The sequence below is a fragment of the Podarcis filfolensis genome, assembly GCF_964270895.1.
Source record: "Podarcis filfolensis genome assembly, chromosome: 2".
Lineage (NCBI taxonomy): Eukaryota > Metazoa > Chordata > Lepidosauria > Squamata > Lacertidae > Podarcis > Podarcis filfolensis.
Window position 1 is genome coordinate 21000605 of NC_139605.1, and position 19603 is coordinate 21020207.

Consider the following 19603-nt stretch of genomic DNA (forward strand, 5'->3'; position numbering starts at 1 on the left):
TAATGCTGTTGTCAGCTTCAGCTTTGGGAAGTAAAGGTAAGCTTTCGAGTTGAAGGACGGTGTGCACATTTTCCCGGGGAAGCATTCCTTAATAATGCCAGCTAGTCATGCTCAGTTTGGTTTATTAATGTTGAACCATAATCGACAGGATAATCAGCATTATGTTTGTACAAGAAAGCTCTGCTTTGCCAAGTTCCTTGAAGCCCTGTGGAAGTATACCATGGAAGAATAACCTTGCCGCTTGCATGTTCCTAAACGGCATGACAGAAACACATGCTATGTCCTTCAGAGGTGGCAAAGACTGTCCCTTTCACAACTTTTTAAATGAGGATTTTCTTTTGATTATGTCCTGCTTTCTAGACTATTCTTTCTGCTAAGTCTAAAGAGTGTGGAGGGCACAGATCTCTTGCCCATTAACCAGCTTTCCCAAATAACAGGAGGAAAACATGATTTGGACAATTAGAAGAAGAAGAGTATGGATTTGATATCCCGCTTTATCACTACCTGAAGGAGTCTCAAAGCTGCTAACATTCTCCTTTCCCGTCCTCCCCCACAGCAAACACTCTGTGAGGTGAGTGGAGCTGAGAGACTTCAGAGAAGTGTGACTGGCCCAGGGTCACCCTGCAGCTGCATGTGGAGGAGCGGGGAAGCGAACCCGGTTCACCAGATTACCAGAGTACCGCTCTTAACCACTACACCACACTGGCTCAAGTCCTAATGCTTCTCTCTCTTTGCTGGTGCTACCCATGGATCAACAATCACCTTCATCGCATTATAGCGAGAGAAGCAATTCTGAGTCATGTCAGTCCATACCCCATCCTTCTCTGTGTGACATCTTCATGTACAATTCCCAGTAGTGCATAGGCTGGTTGAGGCTGATAGAAGTTGTAGTCCAAAACTTCTGAGGGGCACAGGATTGCTGGAAACTGTGCTACATGATGCTTTGCAAAGAGGAATAAGGAAAGGAAAAAATCCAGGTCCCTACCCCAGTGAGCTTACAATATAAATGTCAACACTGGAGGAATGATGAAAAGACAAGGGCACCTAGGGATATGAACAAACATGGTTAAATGGGCAAGTTTTAATCCTTTAAAGACTAATTTTGGACTAAGCACCATTGGAAACAGCTGGACTTTCTTTTGATTGGCATTCATAGGTCTGTTCTGCAGAGCTTCATTTTTCCCTTGGAGATGTGGACTTAAGAGGCTGAGCAATATGCTGTATGTAAAATGTGCACTTTGGGGGAAGGAATTGAAGGAAAAGAAGTAGAGAACTATGCAGGTGATCCAAGGGGAGTATCCCAGAAATGGCACCAAAACCGAGCAGATCCATTGCAGTTTCTGAGCAACTTGATGGTGGTGGAAATGCCAGCGAATATTGGAAGCAGAGAGATAATGGTGAATATAAGGCAGAGAGGAGTGAGCCCAGTTTGTGAAGCTTGGATTGCTTTGAACAGGAAAGACCAGGCAGTTGTGCTGGATGTGGAAGGGCACGGGACTTTGTAAAATTTGAGGAGGGCCATCACAGACTTCCCAGTATGGAGAGATGAATTCTCATTGGATGCTCAGTTTGGTTAAGAGGTGAAAGGACTGAGATCGGACAAGGGAGGAGGTGTGGCCAGAGCTTTATTGAAGGGATGGAGAAAAATGGCAGCGTTTCTATTTTTGCAACGTATTGTGAGAAGTGTCTGAATAAGGATTTGGGGGCAGATGGAATATTGACTGTTTAAAAAGGGACCTGTCTTTCTGGCACCACCATCTCAGCTGAATCTCGGAAGCAGCCTAAAGTTTGTCTTTAAAATGTATATGCTGTCTGTTGAGATAGCAAGGTGCATTTGACAGATCTGTCCGTTTCTGAAGTGCACCCTATTTTTGAAATAAGGGGGAGGGGAAGTGACAGGCATCAAGTAAAAATAACACAATATGATTCCATAACGGCTCGCAGTTTGGTTTTATAATTGAAGGCTGTGACGCTAGCATGGGGAACGTGGGCTCTCCCCAGATGTATTGGTCTCCAGCTCCTCCACCCCTGACCATTGGCAATGACTGGGGCTGGTGGGATTTGGAGTCCAACAACAACAACACCACAGGTTCCGCACCTCTGCTGTACCGTTTCTCTGGGAGTGAGCCCCAGTGAACTCGAGGAGACTAACTTCTAAATAGATGTGCATAGGACTGTGCTGCAAACCATGCAATTTAATTCCTGGTTCCAATATATCGAAGGAAAGAAGTCAACTTGAACATTCCAGAATCCTTAAGGTCAGTCCAGGCCCGAAAGGTGGGACAGAACCAACTTTAGAAATAAATAAATAACCGTCTTGTAACAAATGGGGGAAGCCAGCACAGACACCCGCAACGTTATGCCCCGTGTTTTTTTTCTTTCCAGAGTAGGAAGTCCCTTTAAATACTCCAGCTGCCGGACTCAGTGAGGTTTATGCCACCTTCTTCGTCTCTGCTTTGTCGCAAACTGAATTGTAGAATTCTAGGATGAGCTTTGCAGATTTCTTGGGTCTCTCGAATGCTATGAAGTGTCCACATTTATCCAGCATATGCACTTGGGAGATGGGAATTGCTGTTGCCAAAACTTCTGCGCCGGACGAATCGAAGACCTGAACAACAAAGAATGAGTATATATTTTTCCCCTGGTGTCTGCATGGCACTGGGAGGAAATCTCTCACCTGTGACTATTGATAGCATCCCTAACCTTTGGTGAGTTGTGGTATAAATCTATATTGTGTTATCATATGACTATTACCATCATCACCATCATCAGTAGTCAGTCACAACTGAATCCAACAAATCTCCCCTCCCTCTCATCCTCCTGTGGACCCCTGCCCCCAAATCTGCTCTAAAAAGGGTTGGGGGAACAACCAAGATCAAATTTGTGGGGTGGTGGACATAGGAGGGAGAGAGGAAGTCCTGCTCCATTCAGAGAGGTTTCGCCTTGCTCAGTAACTTTGCAACTGCTAAGTGGTACTTAGTGACAAGCTGAATCCCAATTCTGCTTGTAGAGTCGCCCTATTGACCAACTGATTAAGCTTATTTGCACAAGCATCTCAGATTTACTGTCATATAATAGTAAAATTCACAATGCAACAAAGAAAATACAGAATCATTAAAGAATGCTCATTGCACAGTTATTGTAATATTATTCACCTTACTCTGGGTCTTCATCCCATTTTGTATTCACCTTCCTAAATTTGAACTCCAATGTGATTTAGCATGTCATCCCTTCAGTGGGAATTTATGTTCCCCAGGGCATCCATATTACCTGTTCTCTTAGGACAGGGCAGGTGCCTTAAATTTCAGATTATAAACAAATATTGATTGGACTGACATGGTAGTTTGTTGGTTGGCATGTGCCTGTTTGTATCTGTTTTAACGATTGGTGGCTGTAGTGTCAGGATGTGTGGTTCAGTTAGGTTTGTAGAAGCCATAAAGGAATTATTTGCTGCACTTGTTTTTCCTGCCTTAGATGTCCAGCTTAATAAAGGCCATGAACCAAGTTCTTTGTTTTGAGCTAACCTAGGCCATGGTCTGAGAGCATGTGATGCAGCCACCTTGCTAAAGAAAATACAGGTCTGGGCCTGGTCAGTGTCTGGAGGAGAGACTGTCTAGGAAGCCCATGCCTGCTGCCATGATTTTCACTGTGAAAGGTGGGAGCGTAAGTGTGCCAAATTTAAATAAACGAACCATTCAGAACAGCAACAACCTCGGGAAATGAAATGCCACCGAAACGGCTCACTGTTTTTGCTTCGCTCCCTAGGAACACAAGCATGCGCACGCACAACTTACCTTGTCACTCCGTCCCCAAATGATCTGTGTAGGTGCCTTAATCTTGCTCATATTGTCGTGAAGGCTGTATCTGGACTTAGCACTGGAGACGTCTAAGAAACCTTTAGCAACAAGGAAGCAGAGTTAGGGCTGTTTCTGTCATGCGCAGAGGGGGAACTAGATACGCCGAGGGGATCCGTAAAAACAATCTTATGCAGCTTTTAAAAATGATGTTACCTGCTTGCGTTAATTTGATCAGGGGCTGTGCCACAAAGGAAGGACCTTTAGCTGCCTCCCCAGCTGTTTTCCTAATCTCCCCCATCCCCAGCTGCAGTTTGCTTTTTGGGGGGAAACATGCAGCTGCATTTACTGTATTGGCCCGAATATAAGCTGCACCCCGAATATAAGTCATACCTTTAAAATTAAAAGGGGGAAAGGAAATGACAATATCTGAGGAGGAGCGGGGGCCAAGGAGGCAGCGCCTTCACTCCGGTGGCAGTGGGCAGCAGCACTTCCAGAAGGTCAGCACCACCATGGCCCCCTGACAGGACGGGCGGAGAGAGGCGGCGGCTGGCGGGACTCACGCACCCCTCAGCTGGCTAAAGCCAGGCAGCACCTCGGGCTAGCACCAGTCCCAGCACACTGGCTGCATCTCCTGTTCCTCCTCCTAGCAGATCTTCTCTCTCTCTCTCTCCCTCTCTCTCTCATCCATCCATGCTCCTCCCTCCCTCCCTCCTCCTCCCCGCCTTCTGGCTCCCTCTCAGGGACCCCCTCGCTGCACCGCCATCTTGGGAGCGGGCCCAGCTGAAACCAGGCAACATCCAGGGACAAGCCCGCTACAAGCCAATTTTTGTAAGGTCGCGAATATAAGCCACACTTTTAACTTTTCACAGTCAGAATTTTGAAAAAAAGAAGTGTGTCATATTTGGGGCAGTACGGTAAAAACAAATATTATTGGTTCAACTTCTATCCCGCCCTTTCGAAGGAGTGCAGGGGGTGAATAATAGCAACCCTTCTGCACCACATGTGCACTCATGCATCTCCTTGGGCCCTCACTGCAAAACTTCAGATGTGTCTCATAACAGATATCATAGCTAGTAGCCATTGATGGCCATATCTAGGTAGTGCTGGTAGAGTCCCCAGTCTGAAACCCTGGAGAGCCACTGCCAGTCAGTATAACTAAGTGGACCCAATGGTCTGACGCAATAAGACCTCTTTCTGTGTTCCAGTGATAGCTTGAATCCATAACTTCCCCTTTCTCTGATGCATGAGCACCTCTCAAGGATATTTAGCAAGCCACTTTCTGCTTCTTCAGAAAACTGGAATGTGTGAATGCAACAGACTTATGCAGGTATGCTTGTCAGCTGCCGAGTGCGCTCCTGATTCTCAGCTGGCTTAACTCCATGTAATGTGTGAAGCAACATAGAATGACTCCACAACTGGTTTCTCTACTTACATGTTATGAAAAACATCTTATGTGGTCTCCGATCGTCGAGATAACCCTTCAGCAGCTAAGCATGGAAAACAAGAAGGTCTGAGTCAAAGATGACAACATCGGAAGGCTGTGAGGTTTGAGTCAGGGAACGATATGTTGTTCCTTTCTTAAGACAGCTGGTGGTAGTGATACATTGGATTCTCTGGCTATGTATTTCATAGACCGGATGGAAACTTGGCATATTGACATTTAAAAAGAATTGCAAGGCATATCAATATGCGAAGTACAATCTGTTGCCTTTTTTTTTTTTTACAGCACGTGAAGAAATTAATAAAGCGTTGCTATGAAAATGAGGCTAACGGAAGTGAATTCACCTCAGAACTGTTCCACTTTTATGAGTTTATAGGAATTATCGGCTGCGAATTGGCAAAATGGCTGTTACAGTAGAGAAGCTGTAGTGGTAGTTGCTCATTCCGGTATTTACACACTCATTCTTGGCCTGCTGCTGCCAGACCATAATGATGATGATGATAACAATTATTTATACCCCACCCATCTAGCTGGGTGGCTTTGTTGGGTAGCTTCCAACAAAAGATTAAAAATACATTAAAGCATCACTCATTAAAAACTTCCCTAAACTTCCCTAAACAGGGCTGAAGCGTATGTAACCTGAAGCGTATGTAACCCGAGGTACCACTGTACAGGGTTCAGATGTCTTCTAAGAGTCAGGTAGCTGTTTGTTTCCTTGATATCTGATGGGAGGCCGTTCCACAGGGCAGGTGCCATCACCGAGAAGGCCTTCTGCCTGGTTCCCTGTAACCTCACTTCTCACAGTGAGGGAACTGCCAGAAGGCCCTCGGAGCTGGACTTCAGTGTCCAGGTTGAACGATGGGGGTGGAGATGCTCCTTCAGGTATACTGGGCCGAGGCCGTTTAGGGCTTTAAAGGTCAGTACCAACACTTGGAATTGTGCTCGGAAACGTACTGGGAGCCAGTGTAGGTGTTATGTGGTCTAGGCAGCCGCTCCCAGTCACCAGTCTAGCTGCCGCATTCATTAATCAATGGTGTAGTTATGTAATTTTGGGCTCTGGTGATCACGGTCTAATGGATTGGTGGTCTTTAGATGCTAACATGCATTACCTCACTTCAAAATAGGGATGAGGCAGCCTTGCTGGCTTTGGGGGCCCAGCTCCTATCATATTTACCAGTTGCCGGTGAAAGGCATCCTGGTATTACCTACAGGGAACTTGCACTCTCTTGCCAAAGACCCATCCGGACCAGCATCCCCTACTCACAGTGGCCACCCAGATATCTTTTGAGAAGCCCACAAGTAGGACCTCAGTGCAACAGCGCTCTCCCCTTCTGTGGTCTCCAGCAACTGGCATCCAAAGGCCATTGTGGCTGGTAGCTGTGGATATCCTCTTCCAGAAATTCATCCAATCCTTTTTAAAAGCCATCCAAGTTGGGAGTCATATCTACCTATATTGCGGGAGCTAATTCCATAGTTTTCAGATTCCAGCCTGTGCCTTTCCTGCTTAAGCAGCTTTGAGGAGTGGGGATAGGGTGTTGGCATAGGTAGGAGACATCACTGCAAAGGATTGGGCATTCTTTGGAGTACAGCTTCCCTCACCTGTGTGTTTATAATGTTGGGGCGATGCAAGCAGAGTTTGAACAAGTGTTTGCTCTGCTTGTCAGTCACTGGAATAAGAGTAGTATCTTCAGGGTTCTTGGCCTGAATCAGCTCTTTTAAGCGCATGAAGAATTCATTTTCTGTTGGATACTTTAGACCTAGGAGTTGGGAGACAATGCAGAATGTCCAGACAAACCAAAGCAATTTGTGGCACAACCCCAGTTTCAACAGACAAAATGGCAGCGGAATTTAAAGGATCAACTAGTAAAAGCAACTTCAAAAGCAAATGGCAAGGCACCAGCTGGGGAGAATGTTCCAGAAGAAGGTCACCATTACCATGGGCTCCAGCTCCACATTGGCCAAACGATTCATGCCTTGCAGGAGGTTGGACTAGATGACCCCTGGGATCACCTCCAACTCTGCGATGCTATGACTTAGTTCCGAGTTTCTAGGAATAATCACCCGTGTCATTTTGGAAGGGCAACTGGAGAAGGAGATCAGAAGAATTTTGGTACTCACCTGCCGGGCAAAGGAGGGACAAGGAGAAAACCTCAGATGGGTACTGAGCAGCATAAACGCCGGCAACCATTGCTCCCATAGACATGCCAACCAGGTGAAAAGGCTTTTTGCTCAAGCCAATGGCCTCAACAAACTGAAATATTATTATTAAATTGTTACTTATTTTTATGCAGTGCAGGTAAAGAGAAATCGTGTTACATATATTTAGGCAGTTTTGTGACCCTGTTGTAGCAACTAAGCCAGGCAGGATGTTTTCCAGAGAATACGGTGATCTGTTTTATTGGTCAGTTATTCAACACCCAAAACCAGGCTTCTTCTAGAGTGTTGGGCCACAACCTGCAAACCAGGGTTCAACTCCCAACTTGGTTTCTTCTAAGCAGCCCATTGGCCCCAGTTGAAGTGATCACACAGTCAGCCATGATGACAATTCCCACATTCCACCAATCAGTAGAAGGTCTTCTCCAGGAACCACTCACTTGCCAGCCTTCAAGATAGAATGGGTCTCTGTTGGGTAAACGGAGGCCTTACCTGGTGTATCCGTTTAGTCTGAGCTGCAGCTGTGTAGCTTTCCCCCAGCAGGCGAGTGGTTTCTCCATGACCGGGCATGTCAAGGCAGATCAAGTGGAGGTTACGAGGAAAGAGCTGTGGAAAGACGACGTTCTTCATACAAAACCAAGGAATCAAAACAAGCATAGAATCATAAAGGTAAAGGTCAAGGGACCCCTGACCATTAGGTCCAGTCGTGACCGACTCGGGTTGCGGCGCTCATCTCGCTTTATTGGCCGAGGGAGCCAGTGTACAGCTTCCGGGTCATGTGGCCGGCATGACTAAGCCGCTTCTGGCGAACCAGAGCAGCGCACGGAAACGGCGTTTACCTTCCCGCTGGAGCGATACCTATTTATCTACTTGCACTGTGATGTGCTTTCAAACTGCTAGGTTGGCAGGAGCAGGGACCGAGCAACGGGAGCTCACCCCGTTGCGGGGATTCGAACCGCCGACCTTCTGATCGGCAAGTCGTAGGCTCTGTGGTTTAACCCACAGCGCCACCTGCGTCCCTCATAGAATCATAGAGGATCATAAAATTGTAGCTGGAAGGGCCCACAAGGGCTATCTAGTCCAACACTCTGCAATGCAGGAATCTTTTGCCCAGTGTGTAAGTGTTTCATGCTCTACCAACTGCATAACTGGACCTCTTCATTGCTGAAGGGTGGTGTGGTTAAGGTGGCATTTTTTTTAGCAGGCCCGTCTCATGTGTACAGACTGGGAGCATATGAACCATCAGTTCTTGTTGGAACCATCAACAGCCCAAGAGAGCTGTTAGGATAGCTTTCCCCACCTTGCCTGGGGTTGCTTAAGAAAGACCTGTGTGACCTGAGGGAAGGCAGAAGTGAGGGAGGCCCAGGCCTTGGAGCTTATGCCATCAGCTTCTGGAGAGACCATCAGTCAGCCTGAGAAGACTCTGTTGCTCTATATTTTATATCTTTTGTTTGTTTTAGTATTTTAAGATTTTAAACAACCTTGGGTGCCTGGGCAGAAAGGCAGTAAAAAAAAAAAAAAGGTAAAGGACCCCTGACTGTAAAGTCCAGTCACGAACGACTCTGGGGTTGTGGCGCTCATCTCGCTTTACTGGCTGAGGGAGCCAGCATTTGTCCGCAGACAGTTTTTCCAGGTCATGTGGCCAGCATGACTAAGCCGCTTTTGGTGAAACCAGAGCAGCGCATGGAACCGCCATTTACCTTCCCGCCAGAGCGGTACCTATTCATCTACTTGTAGAGAGGTTTAACAAAGGCCTCAGCTGCACGGTACATTGAAAGTATAATACCACTTTAAACTGTCATGGCTTCCCCCAGAGAATCCTGGGAGCTGTAGTTTGTTAAGTCTGTTAGGGGAGCCTTAACTACATTACCCAGGATTCTTTGGGGGAAGCCATGACTGTTAACATGGTATGGGAGTATGGGAGTGCTTTGCATGTAGGGTGTGGATGGAGCTGCTTTGTTCCTTTATTTAACAGAATTTGTATACTGCTTAATTGTGAAAAAGCCTCTAAGTGGTTTTCATAAAATATATATTAAAGTTGTTGCCAATCAAAGCCAGAGTTAAAAACAAGCTAACCTTAAAAAGCACCATAATCAAAATAAGCAACAGTTTAAACTATATATGGTCAAGTAAAATTACATATTAAAATACATGTCAGCTTTACATATCTGAGTAGACTTGCCTAAACAAAATATGATTTGCATACAAAACAATATAGCAAGGGAAGGAAGGAAAGGTGAGATACAAATTTAATAAATAAATATAGTCAAGGGACAGAGAGTTCCAGAGTGTTATTGTCGCCACGCTAAATGATTGATTCCTTACAAGTGCAGAATGAGCATTTTTGTGGCACTTGCAAAGGTGCCAGTTGTCCAGTTTGAAGCAGCTCCCTGGGCAAATATCAAATAACAAAATGGGAACCTACTTGGATTGTATTTAACCATATGTTTTTGTCGAGAGAGAAACCATGAAGCATCAGCATGGATGGCCGAGGTCCGGGCTGCCCCCGCGTGAAGTAACTGAATCGGTAGCCATCACAATCCACGTGCTCCACTTTCACACCCCTTCTATGACGTTTGAACCTAAAAGTATAGAGAGAAGCAAGATGAGGCAAGAGTGATTTTGCACTTCCAGTTGACATCAGGGTGGCAGAGTTTCTGCTGCTCACCAGCTTTGCTTTGGCCTGCTGTCTAACCCATATTGTGGCCAACCCTCTCTGTTTCCAGGGCTCTGAAGGATCTTCAGCCACCGGAATTGATTACAATGGTACCTTGGGTTACAAACCCCTCAGGTTACAGACTCCGCTAACCCAGAAATAGTACCTCAGGTTAAGAACTTTACCTCAGGATGAGAACAGAAATCACATGCCAGCGGCACGGCGGTAGCAGGAGACCCCTTTAGCTAAAGGGATACCTCAGGTTAAGAACAGTTTCAGGTTAAGAACGGACCTCCGGAATGAATTAAGTTCGTTACCAGAGGTTCCACTGTATATTGATATCTATTTGGTTTATGATATAATCAGATATTATTACATAACAGCTGAGTGTCCAAGGCCCCATTTGCACTATACATTTAAAGCAGGATGATACCACTTTCAAGCAGCTATAAAGGTAAAGGTAAAGGGACCCCTGACCATTAGGTCCAGTCGTGGCCGACTCTGGGGTTGCGGCGCTCATCTCGCTTTATTGGCCAAGGGAGCCGGTGTACAGCTTCCGGGTCATGTGGCCAGCATGACTAAGCCGCTTCTGGAGAACCAGGGCAGCGCATGGAAACGCTGTTTACCTTCCCGCCAGAGCGGTACCTATTTATCTACTTACACTTTGACGTGCTTTCAAACTGCTAGGTTGGCAGGAGCAGGGACTAAGCAACGGGAGCTCACCCCGTCACGGGGATTCGAACCGCCAACCTTCTGATTGGCAAGTCCTAGGTTCTGTGGTTTAACCCACAGCGCCACCCGCGTCCCTTCAGGCAGCTATGGCTTTCCCCAAAGAATCCTGGGAGCTGTAATCTGTTATGGGTGCTGAGAGTTGTCAAGAGGCTCCTATGACCCTCACAGAGTCCCTCTTTCTAGGGAATTCTGGGAATTGTAGCTGTGAGCTGAACAGAGGTCTCCCAACAATCCTTGACACCCTTAACAAACTAAAGTTTCCAGGATTATTATTTTTTTGAGTGGGATGTATGCTGTACTCTAAAGCTCTACCATCTCCCGTCAGGGCTGCTGGTCTACCAGCTAAATGGACCAAATGATCCAAGGCAGCAGGCAGCTTTCTGTGTTCCTTTCTGAAGCCATTGGGAGCGGTCCTTTGAAGTTTTAGTGCATTGAGACATCATAACTACCAGAGAAAACAACCTGTATGATCCTGAGGAACAGCTGCCAGTTACCTTCCCACAGCAGAGAGCTGCAATCCTGAGGTTACTGATGGTTTGAAAGCCTAGGGAAAGACACAATTCCTAGCCTTACTTCTCTGTGTGTCAAAATTTGACTCTCTTTGCCTTTTTTTGGTACACCTGCTTCCCGTTCAAAAAAAATACATTGGATTTAGGTTGTGAGCACACTGTGCCTTTAAAGCAAACTCAAAACATACCTCCGCTCAAAGAATTCTGGGTGCTGTAGTTTACCTGCCACAGAGTTGCCATTGCCAGCAACCTTTAAGAAACTACAGTACCCAGAATTCTTTGAAGGAAAGACTGTGCTTCGAATGTGCTTTAAAAGTATAGCCTTAGACTCCTTAAAGGGGCCATTTATTGCCATCCTGTTTATTTATGGCTCTTCTTTGCTAGTGTTGTTTGGCAAGCTCTTACTTCCTTGTTTTTGTTCCTTTTTTATCTTCTCCTCTCATAGATTCATGTACAGTGGTTCCTTGGTTCTCGAACTTAATCCATTCCAGAAGTCTGTTCGACTCCTGAAACCATTCAAAAACCAAGGCATGGCTTCCTATTGGCTGCAGGTGCTTCTTGTACTCAAGCAGAAGTCACATTTGATGTTCGGCTTCCGAAAAACGTTCGCAAACCAGAACACTTACTCCCAGGTTTGCAGCGTTTGGGAGCCGATTTGTTTGGCAACTAAGCCAGCCCTCCATCAAGATCAGATTTAGGGACTCTCTTCCTGCCTCTGATGCTTCTTTGGGTTGATGGGAGTTGTAGTTTAACAACACCTGGAAAGCCAAAACTTACCCACACCTGCTCTAGATACTAGAGTCAGACCTGGTACAGGGTGTTGTAAACAGGTGACCCTCTGGATGTTGTTGGACTATAATTCCCATCATCCCTGACCGTTGCTCATGATGGCTGGAACTGATGGGAGCTGGAGTCTGAGAACAGCGGAGGATCACAGATTCTCCCTCGCTGTCATATTGCAGCTGTTAGCCTCCTGGCTTCCTGGATTCTGAACTTGCACCAAACAGATACTGCTTCCTGGTTAGGACACTGCATAGTTGACCACAGATGGAAGTCAGTTCATGTATCAGATGTTGGTGGACTCCCAACACTCATCACACTTGAACATTCCTGCTGAGGCTGATGAGAGCTGGGGCCCAACAACATCTGGAGGGCCACAGATTCCCCACCACTGTTGTATATAACCTGAGCTATGCACTCACCACATCATGGTCCTGAATATTAGTGAAGGCAACGCATGGTACCGCACGAAAAGGGTTGATAGGATAGTCATAGGGATGCGAAAAATCGTCTTGATCACGGTGAGATCCATGTCTGCTAGTTAAGGTTGTTCTTTGCGGTCTGCACATAATAAACCAATCAGACAATCAAAGAAAAGAATAAAGTCAGTTAATAGGACGTGAATCCTAATGCCTGCAGTTCTGCTAGAATTTCATTTCCCAGAAGAGCAGATAAATAAATCTTAGGATTAGTTGAGAGACCTGTTTCTTTAGACATTTGGGGATATATTTTGAAGTAGGGTAAAAAAATTTCATTGTGCATTCATTGGAAAGAAAATTGTTTTCAGGTTATGACCAGATGCTATATTATTCCAAAGGTACATTTGAGGTTAATTTTTAGGAATGTCAGAAGAGAAGAGGAAATAATCTTCACGTGATGGACATGCGGTGTGGTTAATGCATCCATAAAGAAAGCAACCAGTATAACATTAGTGTTAGAAGTGGACCACTATAATACCAGAAGCTGATTTCTTATATAGAGGCTGCTTCATTTCATCAAATGTGACACTGTCCCATCAACCTCAACCAGCCCCCACCTGCTTGAATAAGATCTTATAACCAGATCAGAGGAGAGCACTGGCTGCCAGCTTCCTCCGCCATAGTATCAGGGCTGCCCCTTGTGGAACTCAGCAGGGAAGGTGATGGGGACAAATCTCTCATGTTGTTGGCATCCGTCTGTCTTGGGAGTTGTTCCACCAACAAGCCTGGTGCCTGAAGCCAGCTCCCTGTAGAGCATGTCCTTGGGGATCCTGACATCTTCCATTCTGTGGACATGACAAAGCCAGCGTAGACTTTGCTGAGACAGGAGTGCGAACATTCTGGGAATGTGGGCTAGGGGGAGCACATCTTTGTTTGAGATGCTGTCCTGCCATGTGATGCCCCAGATCCTCCTGACACAGTGTATGTGGAAGCTGTTGAGACATTGCTTCTGATGGTTGTAAGTTGCACACCTCTCACTTCCATAAAGCAGCATGCTCAACACACAAGCCTGGGAGGCCTTCGTCTCGGTGTGTTTCATCAACAAGGCAATTGGAAGAAAAGATACTTAAAGTTAATACAAATGGAGCTGGGTAGCCTAGCTGTGTGATCCATGCTCTGCTTAGATAGACTACCATGTACTCTTAAGTGGGGCTTACTCTTGAAGACGGTCCAGAAGCTCCAACTAGGGCAGAATGTGATGAGGCAAGGAGGGACTGTATAACACTTGTCCTGAGAGAGCTGAATTGGCTGCTTATTTGCTACTGGGCCCAGTTCAAGGTGTTAATACCCAAATACTTGAAGAAGTGTCTCTCCCCATATCTGCCAACCCAAGCCCTACATTCTGCAATGAAGGCCTGATGAGTTGTCCCATCAAAAAGTGTGGCTTATTGTATGGTGCCTCAGGAGATAGGCTTTTCTATGACAGCTACATTCCCTCATGGGCAGCCTCTTGGAGGGTCAGATACCAATGGTGGGCAGGATCAGAGGCAAATAGTAGGCAGAGCAACAGGTATGTAATTCATTGTGCAGTAGGCTACATTCCAGCTATACAAAAACCAAAAATTTCTACACTTGCCACACACTCCATCAAGGCAAGACAGAGATATTATTGCGTACAAATACACATTCCATGCATGGAAAACACTCAGGGAAGGTCAATGAGGGCCACTGGTCCCATCACCTCCTGGCAAATAGAAGGGGAAGAAATGGAGGCAGTGAGAGATTTTACTTTCTTGGGTTTCATGATCACTGCAGATGGTGACAGCAGTCACGAAATTAAAAGATGCCTGCTTCTTGGGAGAAAAGCAATGATAAACCTAGACAGCATCTTAGAAAGCAGAGACATCACCTTGCCAACAAAGGTCCGTATAGTTAAAGCTATAGTTTTCCCAGTAGTGATGTATGGGAGTGAGAGCTGGACCATAAAGAAGGCTGATCGTCAAATAATTGATGTTTTTGAATTATGATGCTGGAGGAGACTCTTGAGAGTCCCATGGACTGCAAGAAGATCAAACCTATCCATCCTGAAGGAAATCAGCCCTGAGTGCTCACTGGAAGGGCAGATCCTGAAGCTGAGGCTCCAATACTTTGGCCACCTCATGAGAAGAGAAGACTCCCTGGAAAAGACCCTGATGTTGGGAAAGATGGAGGGCACAAGGAGAAGGGGACGACAGAGGACAAGATGGTTGGACAGTGTTCTCGAAGCTACCAGCATGAGTTTGACCAAAATGCGGGAGGCAGTGGAAGACACGAGTGCCTGGCGTGCTCTGGTCCATGGGGTCATGAAGAGTCGGACACGACTAAACAACTAAACAACAACAACCTTTAGGGATGTTGGTGTATTCCAATACAAACAGAAACTGCATGTGTTTGCTTATTTGTCCCATGTGAGAAACAGAAGCGCAATCCAGTGACTACGATAGGTATTGCTGCTTTCAGTCTGGTAAAAAGTATGTCATTTATTGCATCTCCTCCACCCGCCCGCCATTTGCATTGCTTTTCCCTTGCATTTGAAGGAATGGTATGGAGTAACGTTATAGCAACACAGTTTTCATTATTACATCAATTCCATAAGTTACAGAGTTTCACCAGAATGGGCAGCGAGATAATCATGTACGTGTTGGTGGAAGATGAACTGCAGCAGAACAGGAACAGGGTTGCATGTGACAGACACAGAGTGGGAATGGAAAAACCATGTATTCTTTCATTGCTATCTACCTGTGCTCTATTCTCATCAACCCTCTTCTGCCCGGATTCAGCTTGTCCTCCTTGTGATTCATCCCAAAAGCCTGTTTAGGACTAAGAAAAATGCTTCTGGAGGTGTTGATGAATTGCAACCCAATTGTGTGTTATGAGTGTGTTGTTGATGCACCTGGCTCCAAACCTCTGGAGAGCTCGCCACAAGATCTTGAAACAGATCTTGAAAGATGCAGTAGTGCTCTGAGTGAAACTGTTCTGGGCAGCTCCTGAGCCAAGGGAAATAATTTCTCTTATCATCACCTCCCAGGCAGAAGTAAACCCACTTGAACCTCCGGCAGATTAGAAGCAACTATGCCCATGATTATTCTGGCTGCTTATCCTGGGGACTACAAACCCCAGTGTGGACTGTGTGGGGTGCAGCAGGTGTGTGGGGGAGCCAGATGTCCTGGACTACAACTCCCACCATTCCTGACTGCTGTTTGTTGTTGTTGTTTTTTAAAATGTTCCGTTTTATCCAGGCCTTTGGTTGATTTGATTGACATCTTATGCCCTTTAAAAATGTGGTGTTCTTTTTGTGGGGGGAGTGATTGGGTTGTTGTTTTTATTTTTATTATGTATTTTGTGGTTTTATATTCTGATTTTATTCTGTGAACCACCCTGAAATTTGCGGGTATAGGGCGGTATATAAATTCAATAAATAAATGAATAAAAATAGGTTTATAGGTGCTAGAATTTAATTAAGACTTGAGGTGTTGAAAGCTAGTCTCTCCTCACACCCGGTGTGAGGTGATAGCTAGACCCATGTGTGTATTTGACCTGCATATTAGACATGTCTAAACCCCCTGGAATTAGCACGTGTTACAGGCTGAATAAGGCAAGCGGGTGCTAATTTACTCTTGACTAAGTTCCACGGAGGTGGTAGCCTGTGGGGTAATGAGCTGTTTGATGCACAACAATCCATCAAAGGAACTCGCCACAGAGAGCAAAGAGGTGGGGCCCTTTTGACTCCAGAGATAAAGCCATGAGTTTTGGCCTTGCAGGGAGGAGTTAAGCAACAAAGCTGGGAAGCAGCGTGCTGGAGAGAGAGCGAGAGAGATGAAGAGCAACGTTTGAGAACAATGGTAGCTATGGAAGAAGCCACAACCTAGTTGTGGACCATTCCTACGTAGGCTCAGGTTGTATATATGTGTAAATAAACCATAGATCATAAAGACACCACAGTCTCTGCTGTGCTTCATATCAAAAAAAGAAAAACAAAAAAGAAAACAAAAAAGAAAAAAAGAAAACAAAGGCCTTAGGCCTGTCATGGACCGGTTGGATGCAGATGAATGGTGAGAGGAACCAGATGGGGAAACACCAAGGGAAGAAGGATCAGAACCCGGGGAGTGGTGGTGGGACAACGATGAGGGAGAAGAGGGAGCAGACTGGGAGGAGCAGGTGTCGGAAGCTGAAGAGGTAACAGGGCTTAGTGAGCTGGGAGAGTCTGTGCCAGAGAGAAAACCAGAAGCAGAGACAGAAGCAGAAGCAGGAGAGGAGGGAGGCCAAGATGAGTCAGGTTGGTGAAAAGGCATGGGTGTCTCCCCTTTTTGCTGCAACAAACTCCCCTTCCCATTATCTCCCAGAACCAGAAGAGGGCTAAAACGGGTGGAGCAGTGACACTCTCCACACAGGCACAGTCTCCGATTGCTTGGAGAAAGCCCTGGAGAGGAGGGGGCTTAAACGGCTATGAGGAAGCAGGGACTTTCCATCTCTGCAACTGATCCATTGGTTGAGTCCTACTGGGGATGAACTGCTGTGCTCATTACACCACCAAGCTTGTGCAGATCGTGTTACTGCTAATAAAGAGTTAACTCCAGCTTGCACAGTCCGATTTACTGCCAGCTCAGTCCAGGCAGCGCCTGGAACTCCTTGCTGTGGAGATTGGGAGTGGTGTGTAACAATACGTATGCAGTTGGACTCTTCTGAAGGTTTATCCACAAGGAAATAGTTGACTTTATAAGGCAAAGGTCCTGCCCATTTGCTCAGCTGAATAGATTCCCCCTCCCCCCGAATGTTTAATCAGAATCTGCTTTTTGTAACTTGAAGTCATTGGTTCAAGTCCTACTCTCCAGAGCAGAAGAAATCAAGCATGCTCCCTCCTCCATGTGACAGCTCTTAAGCTATTTGAAGTTGGCTATCATATCTCCTCTCAGTCTCCTCTTTTCCAGGCTAAACATACCCAGCTCCTTCAACCATTCCTCATAAGGCTTGGTTTCCAGACCCTTGATCATCTTGGTTGCCCTCCTCTGCACATGTTCCAGCTTGTCAACATCCTTCTTAAATTGTGGAGCCCAGAATTGGACACAGCATTCTAGGTGTGGTTTGACCAAGGCAGAATAGAGCAAGACTATGGCTTCCCTTGATCTGGACACCAGACTTCTGTTGATGCAGCCTAGTATAGCGTTAACTTCTTTTGCTGCTGCATCACACTGTTGACTCATGTTAAGCTTGAGAACTAATTTTAATTTGCATAGTTATTTTTTTTATTATTGTTTAACACCCCCCCTTTCCTCCAAGATGCTCAAGGTGGCATACATGGTTTGTCTTCTCCCCTTTTTATCCTCACAACCACCCTGTGAGGTAGGCTGGGCTAAGAGGCAGTGACTGGTCCATGGCCACCCGGTGAACTTCATGGCTGAGTGGAGACTAGACCCTTGCTCTCCTAGATCCATTGCTCTAACCCTACACCACACTGGCTCTTCATCATACATTTTTCGTTGATTCAGTTGCCTTGCAACTCTACAATTCTATGATTTCAGCACTGAGCACCTGATCACTCAGGGTTCTAAGGTGTTTATTATAACGATTTAATTTGATCTTCACAAGTGACTTTTAGCCCTCTTTGTTCTGTTCTCTTTCGTTGCCTTTGATGATGTTTTTAGAATTGCTTTTTTGTTTTGTTTTTTGTTTTACTGATGGGTTAATAATAATAATAATAATAATAATAATAATAATAATGTTTCATTTTGAATCCCTGCCCTGGTACTGGTACCAATGAAGAGTAGGCTATCAATCTGTTAAATATTAGTAAATTAAAAAAAAAACTTTTAAATTTTTTATACTGCCTGTCATCTGTAGATCTCAGCATGGTTCAATACACAAAATTATAACATCAATATAATATAATATAATATAATATAATATAATATAATATAATATAATATAATATAATATAATATAATATAATATAATATAATATAATATAATATAATATAATATAATATAATACTGATTAATATATATATGATATAATATAAAACTCCCATCAAAGGGAAAATTATAGTATCACTGACTGGCAAACACGACAAAGATTAACAAATTCTTCTTATGTACGCTAGCATTCCTCCTTATGTATACCACTCTGTGTTTAGCAGAATGCCAAAAGGGTAAGAGGAATGCGTGGCATAGATCAAAGTGCTGTGTGCAATAGATTGTTTAGATCAGCCTGGCCCCCCAGATGTTTGGGACTACAATTCCCATCATCCCTGATCACTGGCCCTGTTAGCTAGGGATGATGGGAGTTGTAGTCCCAAACATCTGGAGGGCCAGAGTTTGCCCATGCCTGGTTTAGATGTTGCTCCATGCACACATTTGAGTTACCTGCGCACATATACAAAGCAGTTCGCAAATTGTCAAATTCCCTGTTTCTTCCATGGAGTCTTACCTGGGACGGGGAGTTGTGCACAGGTGTCCACTCTTGCTTTTCACTGCTGCCTCATTTGTTGGTATCTGCATCTTCCAGCTGGGTGGAGGAGTCTTTTAAGGACGCCCTTCCTCCCACATCTAAAGCCTCCTGGACACCGAAGGAGCATTCTGCAGCTGGGTTCATCACAACTCCCCACCCAACACACATACACACAAACACACTGCCGCCTTGAAATCACCAGAGGTTCTGTGATGAAACACTTCAGGGCCCATGACTGCTACTTCTCTGGAACCTTTGGGCTTGTTCCTCTCTAACTTGGCAGCCTCCTGCTGTAATTAGGTGCCCAGCCTCATTGCATGAAGACGGTTAAAGGTGGCTGGCTGCTCTGGAGGCAAAGGAGACTCAGGTGAATGAAGGTTGTGGCTCTCCCCCCTTGCCAATCAGGGAATCCCTAGAGAAAAGAGCAATAGCAAGGAGGAACCTGGAGGCCAAGTCCTAGAAGGAAGGGCTGAAGGTGCCTGGAGAAAAGACAATTAAGATAGCCATCTTCAACTATTTGAAGGGCTGTCCCGTATACAGTGGAGCTAATGCGTGCTTCTGTTGTTCCAGGTTAGGGGTGAACTGAAAGTAGGCTGCATAGGTAATATGTTACACAAGAAACTGCTGAATG

General features: G+C 45.4%; 1 protein-coding gene across 2 annotated transcripts; it reads right to left on the minus strand.

Moving 5' to 3' along the window:
• Nucleotides 1-1608: 1608 nt before the first annotated feature.
• Nucleotides 1609-19367, minus strand: LOC310757103 (monoacylglycerol lipase ABHD6-like). Of its 2 annotated transcripts, XM_083602267.1 has the most exons (9): nt 18952-19367; nt 12492-12630; nt 9818-9974; nt 7885-7998; nt 7357-7489; nt 6838-6995; nt 5230-5284; nt 3795-3895; nt 1609-2608 (listed from the first exon to the last, which is right to left on the minus strand). In XM_083602267.1, the coding sequence occupies exons 2-9, from the start codon at nt 12599-12601 to the stop codon at nt 2432-2434; spliced, it is 1005 nt and encodes a 334-aa protein (XP_083458393.1). In that variant the 5' UTR covers nt 12602-12630; nt 18952-19367; the 3' UTR covers nt 1609-2431. The 2 variants fall into 2 exon arrangements, with proteins under 2 accessions (XP_083458393.1, XP_083458394.1); XM_083602268.1 differs by lacking the exons at nt 9818-9974; nt 12492-12630; nt 18952-19367 and adding an exon at nt 9093-9190.
• Between the last annotated feature and the right edge of the window lie 236 nt (nt 19368-19603).